We start from the raw sequence: 21,561 nt of genomic DNA on the forward strand, positions 1-21,561 counted from the left end.
GCAGGATCGGCTTTGGGTGGGAACAAAGCAACGGAATGGATCGTGCGGACATATGCTGGTTCAAAACGCGGCATTGTAAGACTCAGAATAGAAGTCATTCTGGAGGTTATAACGGTGTTGTAAACATCTGAAATGGGGAAATTTCAACTGAGGTGCTCCAAATCAATCAATGGGGTATTGAGGGGGTTCATCCATGTAGAAGACAACACTAAACCAATGATAGATTAGATAGATGGATGGGTAGAAAGATGGATAATCTATCTATCCCTATATAGGCAGTCAGGCACGGATTTAAATTCCATTTGATTGTTACTGTTGTTTAAACTTTAACAATAGAACAGCAATTAATGTGTTTACTTTTTCCTTTGATAACCAAAAATACACATCTGGTGCAAGACGATGTAACGTAATAGGTCAGCTGACCAGTGACGTAGCCAATGTCGTATATTCACCGGGGAGGAAGCGCATGGTGTTAGTCACCGGTAACCGGAGAAACGTGAGGACGGCAAGAACGTTACACGGACTGAAAATCTTCTAAAAGTAAAAGGTAGAGAGCTAGGGATCTACGTTTTTAATCTTTCTACCATTGATCTTCGTTGATTTTTCCTTGCTAGTTCTCGTTTTACAGCAAGGATGAGTGGATTCTCTTAACGACTCACTATTTAAACTCACATAGCTTCAACTCGGTTTTATTACCTGAAAAGGTATTTTCTCGGATGTTTTCATTTATTCTTTATTGGAGTGTAAAACTAATGTGAACTTTATTTGTTTTCAAACTTAAATGATGAGTTTCTAATTGCTCAGAAGAGCTTTTGTAATCGCCGGAAAATTGCATAACTTGTAAACGAGCACCCCCTACCGTTCGAATGTGATAAGAGGCGTACCACAGGAATTTTTTATGTTGAGCGCATAAATTGTATTGTAAAGGGCGTGTGTGCATGTGTTATGTCTATAGTCAAAATGCCTGGAGACATCACTAAAGGGAAGAAGTCGTTTGTCCAGAAGTGTTCTCAGTGTCACACAGTGGAGAATGGTGGCAAGCACAAGGTCGGCCCAAACCTGTGGGGTCTGTTTGGTCGCAAAACAGGCCAGGCACAAGGTTACAGCTATACAGATGCCAACAAAAGCAAAGGTATGCATCGTGTACAGTATGTGTGATAATGGTAGTGGCCATTTTGAAAGAGTATATTTGATGGAGACATTCTTTTCTTGATTTGCAGGGATTATCTGGGACGAGAACACCCTGAATGTCTACTTGGAGAACCCCAAAAAGTACATTCCCGGAACAAAGATGATCTTTGCGGGCATAAAGAAGAAAAATGAACGTGCCGACCTAATTGAATATCTTAAATCTGCTACTTCCTAGAGAACTTTACCATCAATATGCATTTTCACTTTCTTGTTCAGTTCCATCACAGCGCTGCCTCAGTTTTTGATACTATACGATTGGTGGAGTGATTGATATTCCCTTATTTTAACAGGTTCCTTTTTTTAAAACACGGTTATAATTTATTAAACCATATGGTCTATTCACAGAAGCCGCGAAAGCGGTTAATTGTGATGTTTATTCTAGATTTATTTTTTGGGGGGTCTCCATGAACCTGTTGTCATCAATTGCCAGTCCTATTTTTGAAACAATGTATTGTTTACATTGATTTTACTTGGTTACATTGAATAAAATGCTAATCACAATCTTATATTGCAAATTGTGACATTATTTTTGTTGAGTAGCACGAGTATAGGGGATATGATTGATGATAGGGGTGTACGTTTGAAAGCAGCATCACTTTTTTACCAATGAGTGCACACACCTTTAAACACGAGTTGAAGTCAATTAGCGCTGTACGTGAGTATAATTTGGTGGTTTAAAATAACAAATATACGGTTCATTAATTAGACTATTTTTTTATGAACACTAGAACCCAGAACTTTTGATATTGTTCATGCTGGCGGTACTCACTTGAGAACAACTGCTTGTTCGAATTTTAATAATTGATGTCAGTGGGTGTACAATAGCGCTCCCTAGTGTTCAGCAGAGCAACTGCAAAAGATTAATCCTGCATTTTTCCACTTATGAAATGCCTTTGCATAATAAATACGTCTTTTTTCTAAACCTAAGCTCTTGAGATACATTTTTTTTTATATAATAATTGAAATTAGCGTTATGTGAATTATCTTTTTCTGAATTTAAATGAACTAATTAATGTTTTACCGTCTACTAAATAAATGATACCCTGAGCCAAATACAAGTGTTTTTATACTTTGCAGGCAGTTTGGAGTGTTCTGGGCAGTGAGCGAGCCATTGACATGTCCTCGGGCTTTGGATGCTGAAACGAACCTCGGATCCTGCAAACTCAACTCTATGACGAAACCCACGTCAGCGGGCCGAGCCAACCACAGGCAACATAGTCATTTGCACACAACAACACACACGCACCGTACTGATGCTCGCTTGTGGAGCTCTCTCTGGTGTGTTCCCACCGTTGCTTGTTTCTTGTGGTCCGCCTTCTTCAGTGCAGGCACCGCTTCAGTGCGCAAAACGGATGAACTTGGAGGAGCTAAAATGCTTTTAAAAGAAGAGCATCCTCGGAGTGGAAGCTGAAGATGAGATGTATCGTGGTGTGGTGTGCAAGGACCGGGTGTTTCCTGCAGCCCGACGCCTCTGTGGAATTCCCAGGGATTTTCTAACCTGGACCTTCAGCCCAGCCTCATAGATGATCTTTCCCCGTGCGACTTCGAGGCTTTGGTTCGCCGAGGAGCATACGGAGACCAGGTATGGCAGTGGCCAAAATGGTGTGTTTGTCTGACGTGGAAACTTTCCTGGACTCGCACCCTGAGTTATTCGAGGACTACCTGAACCGAAAAGGCACTTACGGCATGGTGGAGAAGTGGCTCAAGAACCACCAGGGGCCCAAATCGGGTCCGGCGGCCGCGACCCCGGCTGAGTCGAGAGACGAGAAGGGCGCCGTGCTGAGGGACAGCTGGGCGAGCAAATGCGACGGTTTGCAGCGGAGAACTTCGCAGAAGGAGCTGCGCAAAACTTTCGCCCGCTCCAAGGCCGTCAACGTCAACCGAACCTACGACGAGCAAGTCAACTCGCGGGCCCAGGAGCCGCTGAGCAGCATGCGCAGGAGAGCCCTGCTGAGGAAAGCGAGCTCGCTGCCCCCGACCACCGCGCACATCTTGAGCGCGCTGCTCGAGTCCAGAGTCAACATTCCGCAGTACCCGTCCACGGCCGTGGACTTCAAATATTACCTCAAAGAGAACAACGAGAGGGAGTTCTTCCTGGAGCTCGTTAAAGACATCTCCAACGACTTGGACCTGACGAGCCTCAGCTACAAGATCCTGGTGTTTGTGTGCATCATGGTGGACGCGGACCGGTCCTCCCTCTTCCTGGTGGAGGGCACCGGGAATAAGAAGACGCTCGTGTCCAAGTTCTTCGACGTACACGCGGGCACCGCCGTGTTGCCCTCCATGAACTCGGGCGAAGTGCAAGTGCCGTGGGGCAAAGGGATAATCGGATACGTGGCCGAGCACGGGGAGACCGTCAACATTCCGGACGCCTACCAGGTGACCCCAAAAACCCATTTACAATTTTGTATGCCTTTCTGCTCTTCCACCAAAAATGCTTCAATCAGATCTTTGGTGCGTAAACATTGCCAAAGTACAGTATTATAAAAGCCAGGCACATTAAGAGCCATGACCCCCGCACGCTGAATAGAACAGTTTGGTTCACTTCAGAAGTTTATTGTCCTTCAAGAGGATCTTTACACTGGCGGAGCTGGGGGTGGGGTGGGGGTCACTGGCACCCTCAAACAATGCGTGGACTTGTATTTTTGGTAAGTCGACTATTTGGGAGCTACCACAGAACAGTTATTCATTTAAAAAAAAAAGCTATTCACTGTAATTTAATTAAAGGAGGCATTATAATTCTGGAATAAAGGGATGCTGCCAATGAAGTCGACAGAACATGAAAAAAACTATTAAATATAAACCTTTGTGGTACTTAAAGATCCAGTCTTTATTGTTTTCATCATGTACCGTACTTGTCTGTGGGGCTCGCAGGATCGCCGGTTCAGTGATGAAATTGACAAACTGACGGGCTACAAAACCAAGTCCCTCTTGTGCATGCCCATTCGCAACAGCGATGGAGAGATCATCGGAGTCGCTCAGGCCATCAACAAAACCTCAAGTGTGGAAATCTTCGCTGAAGATGATGAAAAGGTAATCTCTTCATTATGGTGGGGAGCGTGTTGTTGCCACGTTGACATTTGCAAACCATATCAATAGTTTGAGTTTATTTTTCTTTGTTTGATTTTCATATGCTCTTGCCTCACAGCCAATTATCCCACTTGGCTGTCGTCAAAAGAGGTGTTCCGTTTTTCGACGACACGTGAAAAATCTGATGAACTGCAGGCCGTGTTTTGCTTTTCTTGTTTGGAGCCCATGCTTTAGAACGTACAATGTATTACTTCAATAATTCACACGCTCACTTATCAAATTTTGGCTCTGACGCTTAGTGTCTCAGTGTGTTCAACAGTTCCTGCCAAATGTTGGAGCAAATGTCTCGCAGTTGGTGTCTTTATGGATTTTGTTTTGTACTTTGCCTGTGCGCTCAGCGCTCAGCGTTCAGCTTCGGTTTGGTGTTATCATCTCCGATGCTTAATGGGCGACAGTTAGACTGACTCTGGGGCATTTTCCTGGCGACAACTGTGCAAGTGTGATGAGAAACAGTGTGAGAATGGACCAGAGTGGCTTTATTGCTAGTTGATATGAATTACAATGTTGGCGGGATTTTATTTTACCAACACTTGTTCTCTGTACAAAGGAAACTGTTGACTGTCTGATGTGCATTTCCAATTTCTTTTCCAGTGGTAAAAAAATACGAAACAGCAGCGGCAACAGCTAAAACGGAGCAGTGAAAGATTGAAATGATCATCCAGAGTAATTTTCTCCCCCATCTCGTACGTCTGCGAGTTAATTTGTTGCCAGACTTAATTTATTGCCCTTGCCCACTGCCAAAAAAAAGAGGCAAAATAGAACTGTTACTCGCTATGCTCTATTGTTTTCTCAGCAAAAACAAAAGCCTCTAATTAGCATTACAATTCATATTCATATTACCTTTGAGAATTTCCTTCACCTAATTCAAGGGAGTCTCGCCTTAACAAAAACAAATGTTATCAAGATTGGTCAGATTTTTAGGAAAACCCAACACTTACACATTTAACATATCCTTTCAGTCTTGCGCTTTAATTGGCTTTACCGTTGCATCAACAACACGCTAATGCTAGCTCGCGATGAATTAGTAATGGATTCTAATGGTAACATTATCACCGTAATCTGCTGTTGTCTAGCACTGCTCAGTAATAATCACATGGCGATATCACACCACATGGTGATGATCACACACAGATCACCGTGTGTGATCTCTGTGATATCCGTGAGATATCTGTGATATCCGTGATGTATCTGTGATATCCGTGATATCTGAGATCGCACAGATCGCCGTGTGTCATATCTGTGATATCAGATATTTAGTGAGGGGCATTCTGTGATATCCGTGATATCTGTGATATCCGTGATATTTGTGATATCCGTGATATCTGTGATATCCGTAATATCTGATATCTGATCTCACACAGATCGCCGTGTGTGATATCTGTGATATCAGATATCTAGTGAGATAACTATTTAAGAAAATGTATTTCATTCCGCAAAGTGTTAGACAATGCAGCAATATTAGATGTCACAACAACAATTTGAGATTGTCTTAATTAAACATTTCTTTGCGTTGGTGAAACAGTATAGGCTAGCTAAACACGCGGCGCTTGCCTTTAATCCCACGCTGCTTTAATTGTGTCGTGACGATCCTCTGCGGGATGGAGGGTCTTTGGGGAGCTTTAGTAATGACTCAGTCTGTGCATAATTGCGTTATCTTTTATAAAGCATTAGAGTTGTTGTCTTATATGCGGGAACGTATTTCATTGTGTCACTTGAGATTGTTTCTATTTGTCAGTAACAGGCAATAAATGAAGAGCAACTTTTTAACGTCAACCGCCAAGGAAGTTAGACAAAAGTGTGTCTAAAAATCGTCTGTCACTAACAGCAGTTGAGGTGAAGTGGAATGGCTGCTCTTGAAAACACATCAGTTGGGATCAAGTAGATTATTTTAAGACCGGGAAGGCACAACGAGGCTCAATCAAGTCGCTATTTAGAAGAAAGCACTCCGTCTTGTTTGCTCCGTGCTACTTTTTCATAATGTTGCGTTATCTCAAAGTCAATAGCTGCGCCGTACTGCAGTTCTCTCACAAATATTGCTAATAATCACCGTCAATGATTTTTGAGAGAAATATCAGATCTTATTCTGAATGGAAAGCTCATTGCTCCAGAAATGAGCGACGCAGTTGTTGCAAAAGCGTGTTTGTAAAACAACTGTGAAAATGATTATTGGTTTAGCACCAATCGCCTTCCCGCGTGCGCAATTCTCAGAGCTCAATCAAAAATTACCCGCTAGTTTGTTTTTATAAATAAAGTGCGGGGACAACGAAGAGCAGACCGTCAATTTCTCACAGCATGCATCGTATAAAAAATAATAATAAAAAAAATAAACAGCTGCAGACCACCTGGTCGTCGCGCGTAGTGCAAAGCGACTGTCTCGTAGGAGCTGGCCTTTGTTATTAAAACCACTCTTTTTACTGCCGGTCAGTGGGCAAAAACCTCTGTTTGTAATGCAACCTTATCTAATGGCCTGCGGGACAGAACGTAATTATTAGCAGCGCTGCTTTTCTTGCGTTTGCCTGTTAGTAGCGCAGACAGATCCATAGCCAGATCCCCAAAGTCCTCCTGGCTAATGAGTCTTTCTCTGTTCGGCCCGATGACTGCTGCCTTTCCACGAGATCATTAGTATAAGGGAATTCCAGAGGACAGTTGAAATAGCATCACGGATAAGCTCGGTATCATCCAAACAAAAATTTGACTGTGTAAAAATTTGGTTTATATTTAGTACGTCTCAGGGTCAAGACACATATTTCCGGTGTGTTGGTTTCAATTTATGTGCAGTGTTCTGAAGCACCTCTTTGCGCCAAGTCGAGTGTACGCTCGCATATTGACTCGCATTATGAATCAAGCGCGGCAGGAAGTAGGAAATGTTGTTTAATTATATTATTTATGTCGAGAATATATGAGTGCGTTTATCGTATCAGCCCCAGGCGCTGTAAGTCAGACTGTTCAGTCAAATGGTAAAATGTCAGTTGAATTGATGAATTCGGCAAGTCGCGATTTTTGTCAAAGGCTATTTTTATTTCACTGCCGCAGTGTTTAAAAGGTAGGGATTTTCTTAGAATGAAAATAATGTGAGAAATACACACAAAATATGGATATTTGAGAGGTAATGATCATTGTGTATTTTGGTGACAGAGACTCTTCACACTTTGCTTTCTAGCCAGAGGTAAACATGGAATTATACATTTTGCGAAGTATAAAACTATACTGCTTGAAAGCCTTTTTGGATCTTGCCTGGAAAACAGATCCGGTGATAGATGTTAATGCTACTCATTTGGTACCATCAGGCACCGAACATGAGCTTTGCTTCTGCTGTTGCTGCTGATGAATGATAAGACAATTTTATTTTGATGTGCGCAGGTACTGCAAATGTACCTGCCTTTCTGCGGCATTGCAATTTCCAATGCCCAACTCTTTGCTGCCTCCAGGAAGGAATACGACAGAAGTCGGGTAAGTACCAAGTGACCCGTTTCCCGTCTTTGGAATCAGCAATAACCTCCCTCGATGCTGGCCGATCACCTGCGTGGAGATGGGCCCGATTCTCGACGAGGGCTTGGTTGGAAGCAACATTATGAGATGCGCTACTTATTCATGCCACTCGTTGGGAACATTATGAGAACGCAGTTCTGTGGGAGAGAAATGGTTTTATGCGCTTGGTATTAGATTGGATGGCTCTGCCATATATCAAAGACTTAATGTGCTTCTACCGGGGAAAGCTAATCATGTTGCATTGTGTTTGCTCCCGATATTCAGGCACTCCTTGAAGTCGTCAACGACCTGTTTGAAGAACAAACCGATCTGGAAAAAATTGTCCGCAAGATCATGCATCGTGCTCAGACGTTGCTCAAATGCGAGCGATGTTCTGTTCAGTTGCTGGAGGACATCGAGTCACCGGTACTGGTTTTTCTCACGGTGACATTGTGTTAGTTAAGCTCAAGTTATTAGTGCACATTTTAAATGAAATTGAGTGATTTTTTTTCTCCCCTTTTTTGAATCTTTCAGGTGGTAAAGTTCACCAAGTCTTTTGAATTGTTGTCACCTAAGTGCAGTGCCGACCCCGAAACAAGGTATGTATGATGTCTGACTTTGTTTTTTTTGTCCAAACAAGCAGAAAGACCTTTTCCATTAAATGTGTCTAAATAGGAAAAATCCACTTTTGCTTTTCATTTCCTCCCCTTTCATTTGGGTAACCTTTTTCTCTATGTCGTTTTTCTCCATATTTTTTTTTTTTTTTTTGCATCTGAATCTGTAACGCTTTCATCAAGGACTAAATCAAAATAAAGACATAAGATCGACTCCTCTGCTGTAGGAGTGCTGAATAGCGGGCGGGCTTGACTGTGGGAGCTGTCTTTAATTTGATTTGGAGAATTCTCCACCACCGCTAGGCATGGAAAGATTAAATTATAGTTTCGAACGTTTTGATGAACACGTTGTACGCCGCCCACAACATTAGGGACACCATTATGCCACCATCTGTATGATGAGTACATTGATTCTTCTTCCTTTGAGAAGTCGACGCTTAATAGGCAGAGGCTTATTATTCGTGTTCTTCTGTTTAGTTTCAAGGACAGTATGGAAAAGTCTTCGTACTCTGACTGGCTCATCAACAACAGCATTGCAGAGTTGGTAGCATCCACAGGACTTCCTGTCAACATCAGCGACGCCTACCAAGATCCTCGTTTTGATGCTGAGGTAACCACGCCGCAATCAACTGTTGTTAAAAATTTACCGAGTCGTTTGCAAAACTTCAGATGAGTCAGTAATTTGCAAAACAACACACCAAACAGACCGGTGGTAAAGATTTGAAAGAAAATGGATGTCTCATTATTGTGAGTATCATGCTGAGGACAGGTTAGATGTTGTCAATGCAGAAGGATGGTTATTGTTGTTATTAATGTCCTCGCCGTCATTTTATTAGGCGGACCAGTTCTCGGACTTCCACATTCGCTCAGTGCTGTGTGTTCCCATATGGAACAGCGATCATCAAATCATTGGTAAGTCAACAAATAAAATGGATTCTTTTTTTTTTTTTCAATGGTGCTGACTGTTTTATAGTATGTACAAGATGCTGGTAGTAAATATGTCCAGCATTTGTGGTTGTAATTGGTCGTCATAATTCATTTTAATTAGTCCTCTCCTCTTTTGTTGTTGTTGCATGTGGACAGATGTCGGTGACATTCTCGGCGGCTGCGTTTCTGTGATTAGATCCACACTTGACTTTGCTGGTGTTTCCTCATTGTGCGAATTGTGTTTGTGAATCAGCCCCTGGGCCGACACCACAAACTGACACTGCGATAAATCATTGATCCCCTCTTTGGGGTCGCTCCTTAATACTTTTGCGAGGGCCAAGGATAGCAGCCTTGGAGATTCTGAAAATCCTACACAGGAAGTCATTATTTTCATTGAGTTTAAAGAGATCAGCGTGTTTGCAAATGGCTGGTTTAGACGTGCGCGTGTCTTTGTATGTTTACCATTTCTTTTGCGTAGGAGTTAAATGTATTTGTCAGGGACAGCAAGCGGAGAAAAAAAGAACAGAATGAAAAAAAAAAAAGGCCAGTGTGTGGGTGGCACCTGAGCACCTGAAGTGAAAAAAACGTTAGACCAACAAATCAGCGGAAGATGAAATTCTCAAGTCGAGGATACTTTCGATTCACAAATGAAATGTTCTTGCAGCGTTTCTCAAGGTAACCAGCAGCTCATTCAAAATGAAACTGTGCTGTGATTATACCAACAATAGCCTACTGAGCGTTGAATCGAGTTAGGACGGTTAATTGCACCACTTCCTGTAGAGCTGTGTTAGCACAGATGCTAATGCTAACATGAACGTTTTTCCCCAAAATAGCTAACCCAGAATCACTATGCCAATGGCGGGAAGACCTTTCTCTTCCTTGTATCCTAATTTTTGAAGCTTGTTATTTACATTTGAAACTCCAGGACAGCTTATTGCTTGAAGCATCTTTTCTGAGGTCAGCGTGCAAATTACCCTTCTGTTTGAGTTAGTGTGAACAGAAGGTTCATGGCAAAATCCCAACTGCAGTCCACTGTCATCATGTGTAAGTGCATAAAAATGGGACGCTCGGGCCTCGCTCGGGCCTCGCTCCCATTGCCTCCTCCCCTTCTTCCTACCCGAGCCAAGCGCCAACAAAATTCAATCAATAAACCACCCATAACTGCTTACAGTGGTGGTTGCAAATTGCTTGGCTCATTTGTCAGTTGTAGAGTAGCTGATGAATGTTTACCTCAAAATAAAAATCCTGCCCCATACCAAATGATCATTTGAATATGCTTGCTTTTTAACGTCAAGATGTTGTTTTATGTCATATCATGTGTGTAATTAATTTTTCGCTTTAGTTCCCAGACAACATGACAATATGTATCAATGAAATATTCATGTTCACTGTAAGTTCTACTTTAATTAGACACAGAGAGAGGTCGGGCGTGTGCTCCAAAGGCTTCATTCCCACTGTGTTTTTGTTAACACTATTAATTGAATATTCATTTTTGCACATTCTACATTCTTCCTGGAAAGAAATTCCTAAGAGACTTTATGCAAGAAGTAGTTTTGTGTGAAAAATAAGGCATCATCTCCAATAATATGGACAATTTCTCCTTGGCCTAACAGGCGTTGCTCAAGTGCTGAACCGCCTCGATGGGAAACCATTTTATGATGCAGATCAACGGCTCTTTGAGGTATGGCTTTAACTCGCTTGTCTTTTATTATCAGAGTTGTTTTGATATTTTTAGCCCCCCCCCCCCCCCCCCCCCCCCCCCCCCTTAGGCTTTCGTGATCTTTTGTGGCCTGGGGATCAACAACACCATCATGTACGACCAGGTGAAGAAGTCATGGGCAAAGCAATCAGTGGCTCTAGATGTAAGAATGCAGTTTCCGTAAGGATTGTGTACTCAAACTATTCATGAGGATTATGCCACAATTGGAAATGACGCCAATTATTGGCTCAAGACTGTTATTATTTTTTCAGGTACTCTCTTACCACGCCACCTGCTCCAAGACTGAAGTCGACAAATTCAAGGTAGAATTATCATCCAAGAAAATTGCATTCACAGACCTTGTTTGACCAGCAAATTAAAAAAAAAAAAGGGCCATTTTAAAATTTTCCTTCTAAGGTAGACAGCAGAGAAAGGACAGGCCAGAAGATGCATGTTTTTATTTCTTCATATTCACCTGCACGTCTTGATTTGTTTGTGTGCTGCTCAGTCAGATGATGAAAAACAGACCGGGACCGTGAACCCTGCTGGAGGCAGTGAGCGTAGGCCAAGGCGAAGCCCATTATATTTTTCAGCAAGATGACGGCGGTACATACACTAACTCATTAGACTTTCTGGAGCAATGTGCCATATATATGTATGGCACAATGCTCCAGAAAGTCTAATGAGTTACGCTCATATATATATATATATATACAGAAGTAGTCGTATATATATATACCGTAAATTCTGGACTATAAGCCGCACCGGACTATAAGCCGCACCAGCTAAAATTGGGGGATATTTTTGTTTTTTTCTTATATAAGCCGCACCGGACTATAAACCGCACGTGCACACGCGTCTTTTTACAAGGAAAGACCGTTCACAGAAAGCCTTTTTAAAGTTTTAACAACATACTTTAACATGTCTTTCTAAACACTGCCTGTGACGAAGGGTTTAGAGCCCTTTGACGCAGGTCACCTAGCGTGCATTCCTACTAAAGCTCATAATAGTCACAAGAAACACAGCCAGAATAAGCAGCAGCCATAGTAGTGTTTCAAAATAGTATTTTTGTTGTTGTTTTTTTCTTCAAGATACCGCAGTGTATAAAAGTGATCAAGTCATCACAAAAATCACGAAAATAATCCTTATATAAGCCGCACCTGACTATAAAACGCAGGGTTCAAGATTTTGGAAAAAAGTCGCGGCTTATAGTCCGGAATTTACGGTATATGTATGCATCTATATATTTTGCTCTCATTATTACATGGATCCTTAAAACTGGCACCATTGTTTATCTAGTTTGGCACAGATTTTGCATATATGGCCTATTTTACATTAGAAGTCATTTTCTTACTCTTTTGACAAAGGAAGTGTTACTGGGAATTCAAATTTGTAATTGAATAATCAATGATGTGGATTAATAGCAAAATCTTAAAATTTGGATTTGTTCCACACTCAAATAATCTTTTTTCATTGAAATGAATAGAAGGCATTAATCTGTTCCAGCCTCACCCCAAAAAATGAGAGCAAACATTTTACCTTTTTTTTAAGACAATACCGCTCTATAATGTTGAATATTCCCGAAACATACCATAATAAAATGACAAAATAGAATTTACAGGCTCAACTTGTGCATTATGATTAATTAATTGTGGCTCATTCTGGGCCACTGTAGTCTAAAATTAGGCATAATTATGCTGACTATCTTTTTACAATGAAAATAAAATTCATAATCGTTAACAGCAATCAGTAGACAATTGTGATTTTCAATCTTTATAAAACTGAAAAGACGTTTTATATTTTTAATTAGCTTGACATTTCTGAAATATAGATACGACCTATTTTCCCGTACTGCCAAGTGAAGGAGTTTCCCTTGTGACCATTAGAGCAAAATAGGAAGGAACCCATGTTAAAAAAAAAAAGAACCCCCCCCTTCGTGCGTTGTTTGTGTGATCTCTTCAGCAATGAGCTCCGCATCATCACCCCCAGCCTCACCCCCCCCTTCACCCGCCACCACAACCCACTTCTTTCATAACTGCTCTACATATAGATCTTTATTGAGCTCGCTTATCTGCCAGAGCCAGTGGTGTCAGTAAATAAACCTTGCTGACATTTGCCAAAACCTGAAACTGCAAATTAACAGAGGTCAAGATAACGCCGCAGTGCCAGACATCAGTGCAGAGATTATGTCAAAGAAAAAAAAAAACATTTATGTTCTCCAACCATAATTCGTGAAGAGCCCTAAGGAAGCGCAATTAATTGGGATCGTTTATGTGAAAAGTTTGACTAATGATGTCACATTTTGCATTTATTCAGCTGTAAGAGTTCAATCTGGTTTCAAGGCTTCCTCATTAACGTGAGCCCTCCATGCTTCCCGTGACCTCGGCAGCCTCCTAAACTCATTTCCTCCGTCCCCCTCGGCGTTGTAGGCTGCCAACATCCCCCTGGTGTGCGAACTGGGGATCGACAAGCTCTCCTTTGACGATTTCTCCTTAGATGTGGACGCCATGATAACGGCCGCTCTCAGGATGTTCATGGAGCTTGGAATGGTTCCCAAATTTAAGATTGACTATGAGGTGAGGATGCGCCTAATGTTTTTGGTTTTGGAAATCCAGTGGTGGACCTTTACTGCTGACCTAAACAATATCCGAAGCACTGACCTACATTCTACCAAAAAAATAAAATTAATCCCAATGATCTATTTTCCTCCTCATTATTTTGTAGAGTTCCCCTTGGCTGCACTAATTTTTTTTCAGTTTGTATCTCGCCTCTGTGGGCTGCCATTTCAATGTTCCTCCTAAAGGCCCATGTAGCAAACGCAAGGCGTAGCGCTGTTAACATCTCTTGCCCTGAAATGTCCTCGGCAACAAACCGGGCCTCGCCGTGTACCTCCCTCCAGACGCTGTGCCGATGGCTGCTGACTGTGAGGAAAAACTATCGGATGGTTCTGTACCACAACTGGAGACACGCCTTCAATGTGTGCCAGTGCATGTTTGCCATGCTAACGGTAAGGGAAGCAATCTTCTAAAGCACATGACCTTCTCACATCTTGTACAAACAAGCATGTAAGAAATGCTGAGTGTGCAAGTTTGGCTTTTTTATTTTTTTCTTTCATCTTCCAATCAGACGGCCGGCTTCCAAGAGACTCTGACAGAAGTGGAGATCTTAGCGCTTATCGTGGGTTGCGTGTGTCACGACTTGGACCACCGAGGCACCAACAATGCCTTCCAGGCAAAGTAAGTGTCTCAGACTGGCTCTGATGAAATCAACGTCCTCCTACACGCTGTTTCGAGTGTTTCGCCACCTGCGGCAGTCAGTCAGCGGATCAGCAAGAGTTAAGCGGCAAGTTGTGTAAGACTTACATAAGTGTCGAACTGACAAGGCCGTTTCAATGAGCAGGTGACATTTGTGCTAGTTTTCTCTTTTTTGTTTGCTTACCTTACGATATTACTGTAGATGGACTCGAACCAAGATTTTAATTGTGCTGCTGCTCGAGTGACTTATTCACTCATGAGCACATTTTACTACTTCTGTATTCTACAAGTGCGATTATGGGTTTATGGTGAGTCATACCTTTATTGACCTTATAAAGGTAAGAACAACTTGTGATCTTTTTTTAAAAAACTTTTTCCAAGTAAAAATAATGTGGTTGCAAAAGTGTGCACACCCTCTTACAAATCAAGGCTGCATGCATTCAGAATGAACTAATTAAAGTATATTGAAATTGACGCTGAATGGAACTAGACCAGCCGCCACCATTTTAGACACCGTAAAAATAATGTTGGTATTTGACGTTGTTTTACTATGTGTGCGCCAGGACAGGCTCGGCTCTCGCTCTGCTTTACGGGACCTCGGCTACCCTTGAGCACCACCACTTCAACCACGCTGTCATGATCCTGCAAAGCGAGGTGAACCATCTCTCTGTGTCCTTGTTGCTATTGTTTTGAAAGTGCTGCAATGCAGCACTCCAGATGTTCTCAAGTCAATGCTGCATTTAAGCGCAACATTTGCACTTTGTCCATTCAAGTGCATTTACGGTTGTTGTTTTAACACTCCATCCTTTTCTTGGCTGCACTTGGTTTGTTCCATTTTGCAAAGTTAGCCTCCCCTCTGCTTTTGTGAACTGCATTGCAATGCAGTGCTACTCGGGAGAACATACGCAGGGGTGGCCCAACTCCATAATTTGTTCCATTTTCGTTTCCTGTGGTACAGCGTGGAGCACTTGTGGCTTCCGCGGGATTCAGTGTAACGTTTAACAAAGCATTACCAAATAAGCAATAATAAAGTTAATAGTAGTGTTAAGCAAATAGCTGCGAGGCAAACGGCAGTTGAAGCAAATTGGAAACCATCAATAACGTACACAAGCTGCAGCATCCTGGTTTATAGTTGCATCTGTTGTTTATTTTTCCAGCCCACTTACATTTACAAATATAAAAGGATCATCTTTCATGTCGTTTGAGCCTGATGGCAAACATGTGGCCACTTTAATAATATGTGAACGGAGTAAACAAAACAAAAGCTCAGGCTGCCCTTAAATCAATGCAATTACTGCGGTGATAGATTTACTGGTAATTGGTTGAGCAAGGGACATTTCAGCAGGTGATTTGCTTCTTTTTTTTTTTTTATGTCAAGTTGTAATTAAAGACGGCCTGCGGGAGCTGCTGAGCAGCAGAGGCTTAGCTCTTCATGATCACGCTGCTGACAAATGTTTTCTTTGAATATCCTAATGGTTTCTCTTGATAACGTTGGGCCAGGGCTGTCCTATTAGCTTATAAATGACTAGTGTGGCTAATTCATAGAGATCAGGGTTTCTATCTACTGGCTTTCACCAACCATTCATTCGAAGATACTGTTTTTTCTTTTTACTTCCTGACCTTGTGTAACGTTTCTTCCCAGGGCCACAACATATTCTCCAACCTCTCGTCCGCCGAGTACAGCAACCTTATGCAGCTACTCAAGCAGTCCATTCTGGCCACTGATCTCACTCTTTACTTTGAGTATGTTCTGCGTCATCAGATCATCAGATTTCAAATCACAAAAAACGATTTTAAATCACAAAACCGGTGGAGTGATAATTGTACCGAGCGAGTTTTCAACCTGTACTTACTTAGTTTGGTTTACACCGCCCCCTAGTGGATGTTTTGTGTTTTACACCTGTATCTTGTCACACAGGAACAGAAACACGTTCTTTGAACTGGTGAACAAAGGGGAGTATAACTGGAACGTGAAGGCCCACAGAGACATGTGCAGGTGAAACAACATGATAACAAAATGCCTCCATTTTGCAAAAACTCCCAAATAACACAGACCATCCTTTTCCCTCTAAGATCCATGATGATGACAGCATGTGATCTCGGCGCTGTCACCAAGCCTTGGGAAATATCCCGCAAGGTGAGCACTGATCCAGAGGTCAAAATGTGTTTATAATAAACATGTCATCATTATACCCTCATTTCAGGTGGCTGAGTTAGTGACCAGCGAGTTCTTTGAGCAGGGCGACAGAGAACGATCAGAGTTGAAGCTCACACCCTCGGTGAGTGGATAAGAACATGTCTGCTTATTTATTTAACACAGTGTATGTCCGCTCCATTTAATATGACCTAAGCCTACTCAAGGTGACAGTTTTTACCAAACTAGGACTGGTGTGAGCTTACGTTATGAATTCAGCCGCATCCTGACTGTTTGCTTGTGATGCTTTGAAGGTTAGCTTCTATTGTAAGCCCCTTTTTTTGACAAATGAGAATCTACACGGGACAGGTTTTCACAGATGTGTAATTTAGCGCAATAACTAATCAAGCCAGGCCATATTGCCTACGCTTTTAATACAACCCCACCCTTCCAATAAAGCTCTCTTTGTTAAACTTGTTCAGTTTAATGCGTGGGTGTTAGATATAAAATATTCACTTCTGCAGTGAGTCGTAGCAGCTATCTCTGAAGCGCAGCCTCTGTGAAGCCTCTTATTAAACGGTGCAGAAGAAAGCAGTGGCAGAGAAAAAAAAAAAAAAACGATTTGTTGCTGTAAAACGACTTAGACTGTCCCCGCGACAATACTGGAACTAAACGACTCATTCTTCTGTTTACGTTACAGGCCATCTTTGACCGAAACAGAAAAGACGAGCTGCCCGGTCTTCAATTGGAGTGGATTGATGGAATTTGTGCGCCGCTCTATGAGGTAATCTTCTCAAAGCAGTCGTAGAAGAAAATTGTTTACAGTAAGCCAAGCTGGACACAGAAATAACTCGCAACATGACAAAAGTCGAGACTCATTATTATTCTGCCCCCATACACACAGAGCAATTCTTTGGAACTTTGATGTCAAGCTCCGCCCACTTTAAATGGCAATGGAGATACAAAGCCTGCCAGTGAGCCGTCCCATTAGGAAGACTCCTGAATCCTGTCATGTCCCTGGATTGCTTTACTAGTGTACCTAAATGATCCTCTGAATGATAACTAGGAGTGTACTAGTTAGTTAGTTAGCTTGCTTGGCTCTCAGCGACTTTAATTAAATGTTTCTACGGCTTTGCATAACGTTGGTATTTACTGTACTGTCGTGTTGCAAGTGGGTGGGGGGGGGGGCTGACTTTGAGGCTGAATGCAAGCGGCCTGTGAGAAAATGCGCGTTAGCCGATGACGTCAATGAGCCGTGCGGCCGCCCCTTCTCGTGCGTGGGCGACAGAAAGCAAAGCGGGAGTCAGGCAAGATGAGGCGCACGCGAAACCATCACAACCGGTTGACGCCACCGCCCCGTTTATTCAATTAGGCCAAGTGATCGGCCGTCTTGTGTTGAAAGCATCAAAGTAGCGTTACCTGCACGGGGGCGTTTGTTGGCGCCTTGTACGCAGGCTAATGTTTGGAAGGGAATGCAGATACGGAGGTCGGCGCCAATTAGACTTGGGAGGGGGAGGCAGATGTGAGGCAGTGGAAGGTCTCTTTCTTGATCTTGTTAATCTCTTTCTCCTGGAGCTGTCTTGATGCTCCATGGAATATTAATCCTCCCCTTATATAACCAACCGCCCTGCGCTTCTCCTTCACTCTTCCTTGGAGGAATGGCAACGCTACCTCCACCGTGGATACGAGGGGGGAAACCCAGCAGCGGGTCGTGTGTGTTCCCAACCCGAGCCCTCGCTGGTGACTTAACTGATTTAATCAAATGTTGGTAAATAAGGGTTGTATAGAGAAATAAATTTCACATATTTCCCTTTGTATGTGCTGGTTAAAGTGGGAGGAGGCCTCAAAGGAGGTTTTCACAGCTTGTGTCAGTTTGGTGCATTTCATCTGAAACAATTAATGAGTCCAGTAGTCTCGGTGCAGTGTCTAGATGGAGATGAATAATTGGTTGGGTGGAATAATGTGCTGATGTTCTACTTTTACATGTGTAAAAGCAACATCTGCAATCTTCTTGCATGAATTGCTTCTTCTGACATGTCAAATTTTCAAATTTAGAATGAGAGGCGATTTCTGTCTGCTTTCTGGAGAGGCGACTCATAATGCATTTGTCTTTGAAGAATTTTGGTATAGTCAAATAATTGTCACATGCCAGTGATGCTCGCGATGCTGTTTCTATGACAACCTGGAGCAGGGGGGCGCTCGGAGGCTGCATGCACAGAAAGGGCAGGGAGAGTCAGGCATTAAGCTGCAAAAAAAAATTACAATTATTATTCCTTGCTGTGCAATGACCTCCGATGTGAATTAGCGCGACAAAAATACACTTGAACTGAATGAACTTCCATGTCCTAATTTTCTCACCTCTCTCTATCTCCCCGTAGACTCTGGTCAAGTTAAATCCAAAATTGAAGCCCATGCTCGACATGATCCAAGCCAACAGGTCCAAGTGGGAGGAGCTGAACAACAAGCGGCAACACGAAGACAGCGTTTCAGCACCGACGAGCCCCTCGGAGCCCGTCGGCTGCACGGCGCCCAAGACGGGCGGCTCCCCCGGCCGTAGCCGGGCGGCCGCCAAATCGCTGGGTTAGCAAGCCTTCTTATCGAGATCTCACTTCCTCTTACGGCCTGCAACTTGTGCAGGGAACGCGAGGGTCCTGTTTGTTCCTCTGGGAAAAGCGGAAAAGCTACCGGAGGTGTGTGAAGGTTGTCACGGCAGCCGCAGATGTGCTGCATCGGCACAACTGACTTCCATCGTGCAGCCATTGCGCAACAAGGCACGGCCCAAATTTTGGAAAGGTGTTGCCTGCGTGTCGGATGTTTGTAAATGTGTATATACTCGAGTGCTGTCACAAAACTTTGGATTGTGGTGTGGCCGTCGAAGGATGAATTATTTCTGGAGCGCTGGTTGTTTGCTCCAATTCCTCCCCTCCTGTGCCTTGTTGGAAAGATTCCCCCATGAAAAATGCATGGCCTCCTTTGACTTGAACATGATGGAAAATGGTACCTGTGATGGACTTGTTTTTCTTCCCCCCCCCCCATCATTTTGCCATTATACACCACAAGTCAATTGTTCATAAAGCAGTCAAATGGTATTGAATTTCACAAGAGGTTCTTTTTCAGCCCAACAGATGAACTGACCCAGCAGTTTGCTGCTCATTTCAAATTGAAATATTTTTATTTAAGTTATTATTTCTATTTAATTGTATGTCCTCAAAGATGTGATAAACACTGTGAGTGGTATGCGCAATAGCGCCCTCCGGTGGTTGTGTCACGTTTGTCTGAATGTCTTTGAATTAATTTTTTTAATTACTAATATCAGCCTAGCCCTAACAGCTGACCATAGCCTGACATATTTTTTATTATTATTTTTTTTATTCATGATTATGGTGTATAAAGGTAAAATTATTGAAAAAATTAAATTGTCCAAATATTTCTGGTATAAAATGCTACTTTGAAGCTCTAACCCTAGCTTTCAACCCTACTTTGAAACACTAACTCTAGTATGAAATCTTAGCTTTAAAGCCCTAACTCTCGGGCCGCGTTCCAATATGTTTTCCAAGTTACCCTCGTTAAACACACCTGCGTGAAAAGATTGTTCATTTTCACGTTCTGCAGGAGCAAAAACTTTTCACGCAGGTGCACTTAACGAGGGAATCTTGGAAAACATGTTGGAATGCGGCCCCGAGGACTAGAGTTTGCCATCTGTGCTTTAAACCCTACTTTGAAACCCTAACTCTAGTATGAAATCCTCCTTTGAAACCCTAACCCTCGCTTTAAACTCTACTTTGAAACCCTAACTCTAGTATGAAACCCTACTTTGAAGACCCAACCCTCGCTTTAAACTCTACTTTGAAGCTCCAAACCCTAGTATGAAACGCTACTTTGAAACCCTAACTCTAGTAACTCTGTTATCTAATCTCCCCCCATACATTTATGGGAATATTCTCTCTCTCTCTCTCTCTCTCTCTCTCTCTCTCTCTCTCTCTCTCTCTCTCTCTCTTGCTCTCGCTCTCTCTCTTGCTCTCTCTCTCTCTCTCTCTCTCTCTCTCTCTCTCTCTCTGTCTCTCTCTCTCTGTCGCTCTCTCTCTCTGTCTCTATCTCTGTCTCTATCTCTCTATCTCTGTCTCTATCTCTCTCTCTGTCTGTCTCTCTCTGTCTCTATCTCTCTCTCTCTCTCTCTCTCTCTCTCTGTCTCTCTCTCTCTCTCTCTCTCTCTCTCTCTCTCTCTCTCTCTCTCTCTCTTTCTCTCTCCCTCTCTCATCTCACACGGACACACAATGTGCCTTGATGAAGTTGCTGTGTATTCAAGTAAGCCATTGAATCTCGCAGAATTAATTCTCAATATTTATTTCTCTGACATTTGGCCTTTTTCCTCCTCACTCTCTTCTGACCATCTTACAGCTTTTCTTGTCCAAGGATGACTTTGACTGACTCAGCTTTCGTAGTAGTACTCAAGTGCCCATTGGGTTACGAGCCAATTCTTGACTCTTAAGTAGTAGTTTACGTTTTTTTTAACTTATGCCTTGTGTTGTACTTTGTTGGTATTTTTTTATGTGACCTTGTGCACCTTGCCAGGCATGGTTGTTAATGTTTTTCATTGAAAAACATTGAAGTTGCATGTTTTAATGACACGTGTTGCATTCAAAGACAATTCTGAGGATGTAGCAAATGCGGAAGCATCACAAATACCTCGGATTTCCACACAAATGCATGTCTTTAATTGTACTGCATGAGGTTGTGCTGAATATCACTGTTCTATTTTTCTATCAAGTCTCCCACATGACTTGGACTTTGGAGATGATGTAATGTGTCTTGTCTCTTACTTCTCTTTCTCTTCTTTTTGTGTTTTTTGGACTTATTTAAATAAAAGAAAAACCCAGGCATGGTGACGCAATGTGCAATGTTTCAGACGTTCTGTACTATGAATAAACATGATGCTGCTACATGGAGGTTTGTGGTGTCATTGAAAAAGGCATTAAAATGAATTACTCTATATAGTAATAATTAAGTTAATTAGTAATTATTAGTATATAATTAAAGGAAAACATGCCAAGTAAGTAAAAAATGACTGTAGAGTAAAACATTTTTTCAGTAAAGAAATTAAAGCTTTTAAAATTGGCATTGCATAGTAGGGCTTTTAAAAGTGATTATAGTAAGCTTTGGAAAATGTAATAGAAAGGCTTACAT

At 42.3% G+C, this 21,561-nt stretch overlaps 2 protein-coding genes across 2 annotated transcripts; both read left to right on the top strand.

Moving 5' to 3' along the window:
* Positions 1-417: 417 nt before the first annotated feature.
* On the top strand, positions 418-1,697 carry LOC133159748 (cytochrome c-like). Its single transcript, XM_061287070.1, has 3 exons — positions 418-547; positions 956-1,132; positions 1,221-1,697. Exons 2-3 carry the CDS (start codon positions 961-963, stop codon positions 1,364-1,366), a joined length of 318 nt encoding a protein of 105 aa, XP_061143054.1. The 5' UTR covers positions 418-547; positions 956-960; the 3' UTR covers positions 1,367-1,697.
* Positions 1,698-2,479: 782 nt separating this feature from the next.
* pde11a (phosphodiesterase 11a) lies at positions 2,480-21,321 on the top strand. Its single transcript, XM_061287068.1, has 20 exons — positions 2,480-3,570; positions 4,066-4,224; positions 7,642-7,731; positions 8,035-8,175; positions 8,284-8,348; positions 8,841-8,973; positions 9,200-9,275; positions 10,904-10,971; positions 11,060-11,152; positions 11,262-11,312; positions 13,419-13,565; positions 13,889-13,996; positions 14,116-14,225; positions 14,807-14,897; positions 15,886-15,986; positions 16,162-16,239; positions 16,317-16,380; positions 16,448-16,522; positions 17,078-17,161; positions 18,756-21,321. The coding sequence occupies exons 1-20, from the start codon at positions 2,776-2,778 to the stop codon at positions 18,960-18,962; spliced, it is 2,736 nt and encodes a 911-aa protein (XP_061143052.1). The 5' UTR covers positions 2,480-2,775; the 3' UTR covers positions 18,963-21,321.
* Positions 21,322-21,561: the final 240 nt, after the last annotated feature.

The sequence above is a fragment of the Syngnathus typhle genome, linkage group LG9 (genome assembly GCF_033458585.1).
Source record: "Syngnathus typhle isolate RoL2023-S1 ecotype Sweden linkage group LG9, RoL_Styp_1.0, whole genome shotgun sequence".
In the NCBI taxonomy this organism is placed as follows: Eukaryota; Metazoa; Chordata; class Actinopteri; order Syngnathiformes; family Syngnathidae; genus Syngnathus; species Syngnathus typhle.

Coding starts and splice junctions, on each gene's coding strand:
- LOC133159748 (XM_061287070.1), top strand. CDS start 961: ATGCCTGGAGACATCACTAAAGGGAAGAAGTCGTTTGTCCAGAAGTGT. Junction 1,133..1,220: donor AGATGCCAACAAAAGCAAAG/GTATGCATCGTG, acceptor CTTGATTTGCAG/GGATTATCTGGGACGAGAAC.
- pde11a (XM_061287068.1), top strand. CDS start 2,776: ATGGCAGTGGCCAAAATGGTGTGTTTGTCTGACGTGGAAACTTTCCTG. Junction 9,276..10,903: donor CAGCGATCATCAAATCATTG/GTAAGTCAACAA, acceptor TTGGCCTAACAG/GCGTTGCTCAAGTGCTGAAC. Junction 11,153..11,261: donor AGCAATCAGTGGCTCTAGAT/GTAAGAATGCAG, acceptor TTATTTTTTCAG/GTACTCTCTTACCACGCCAC.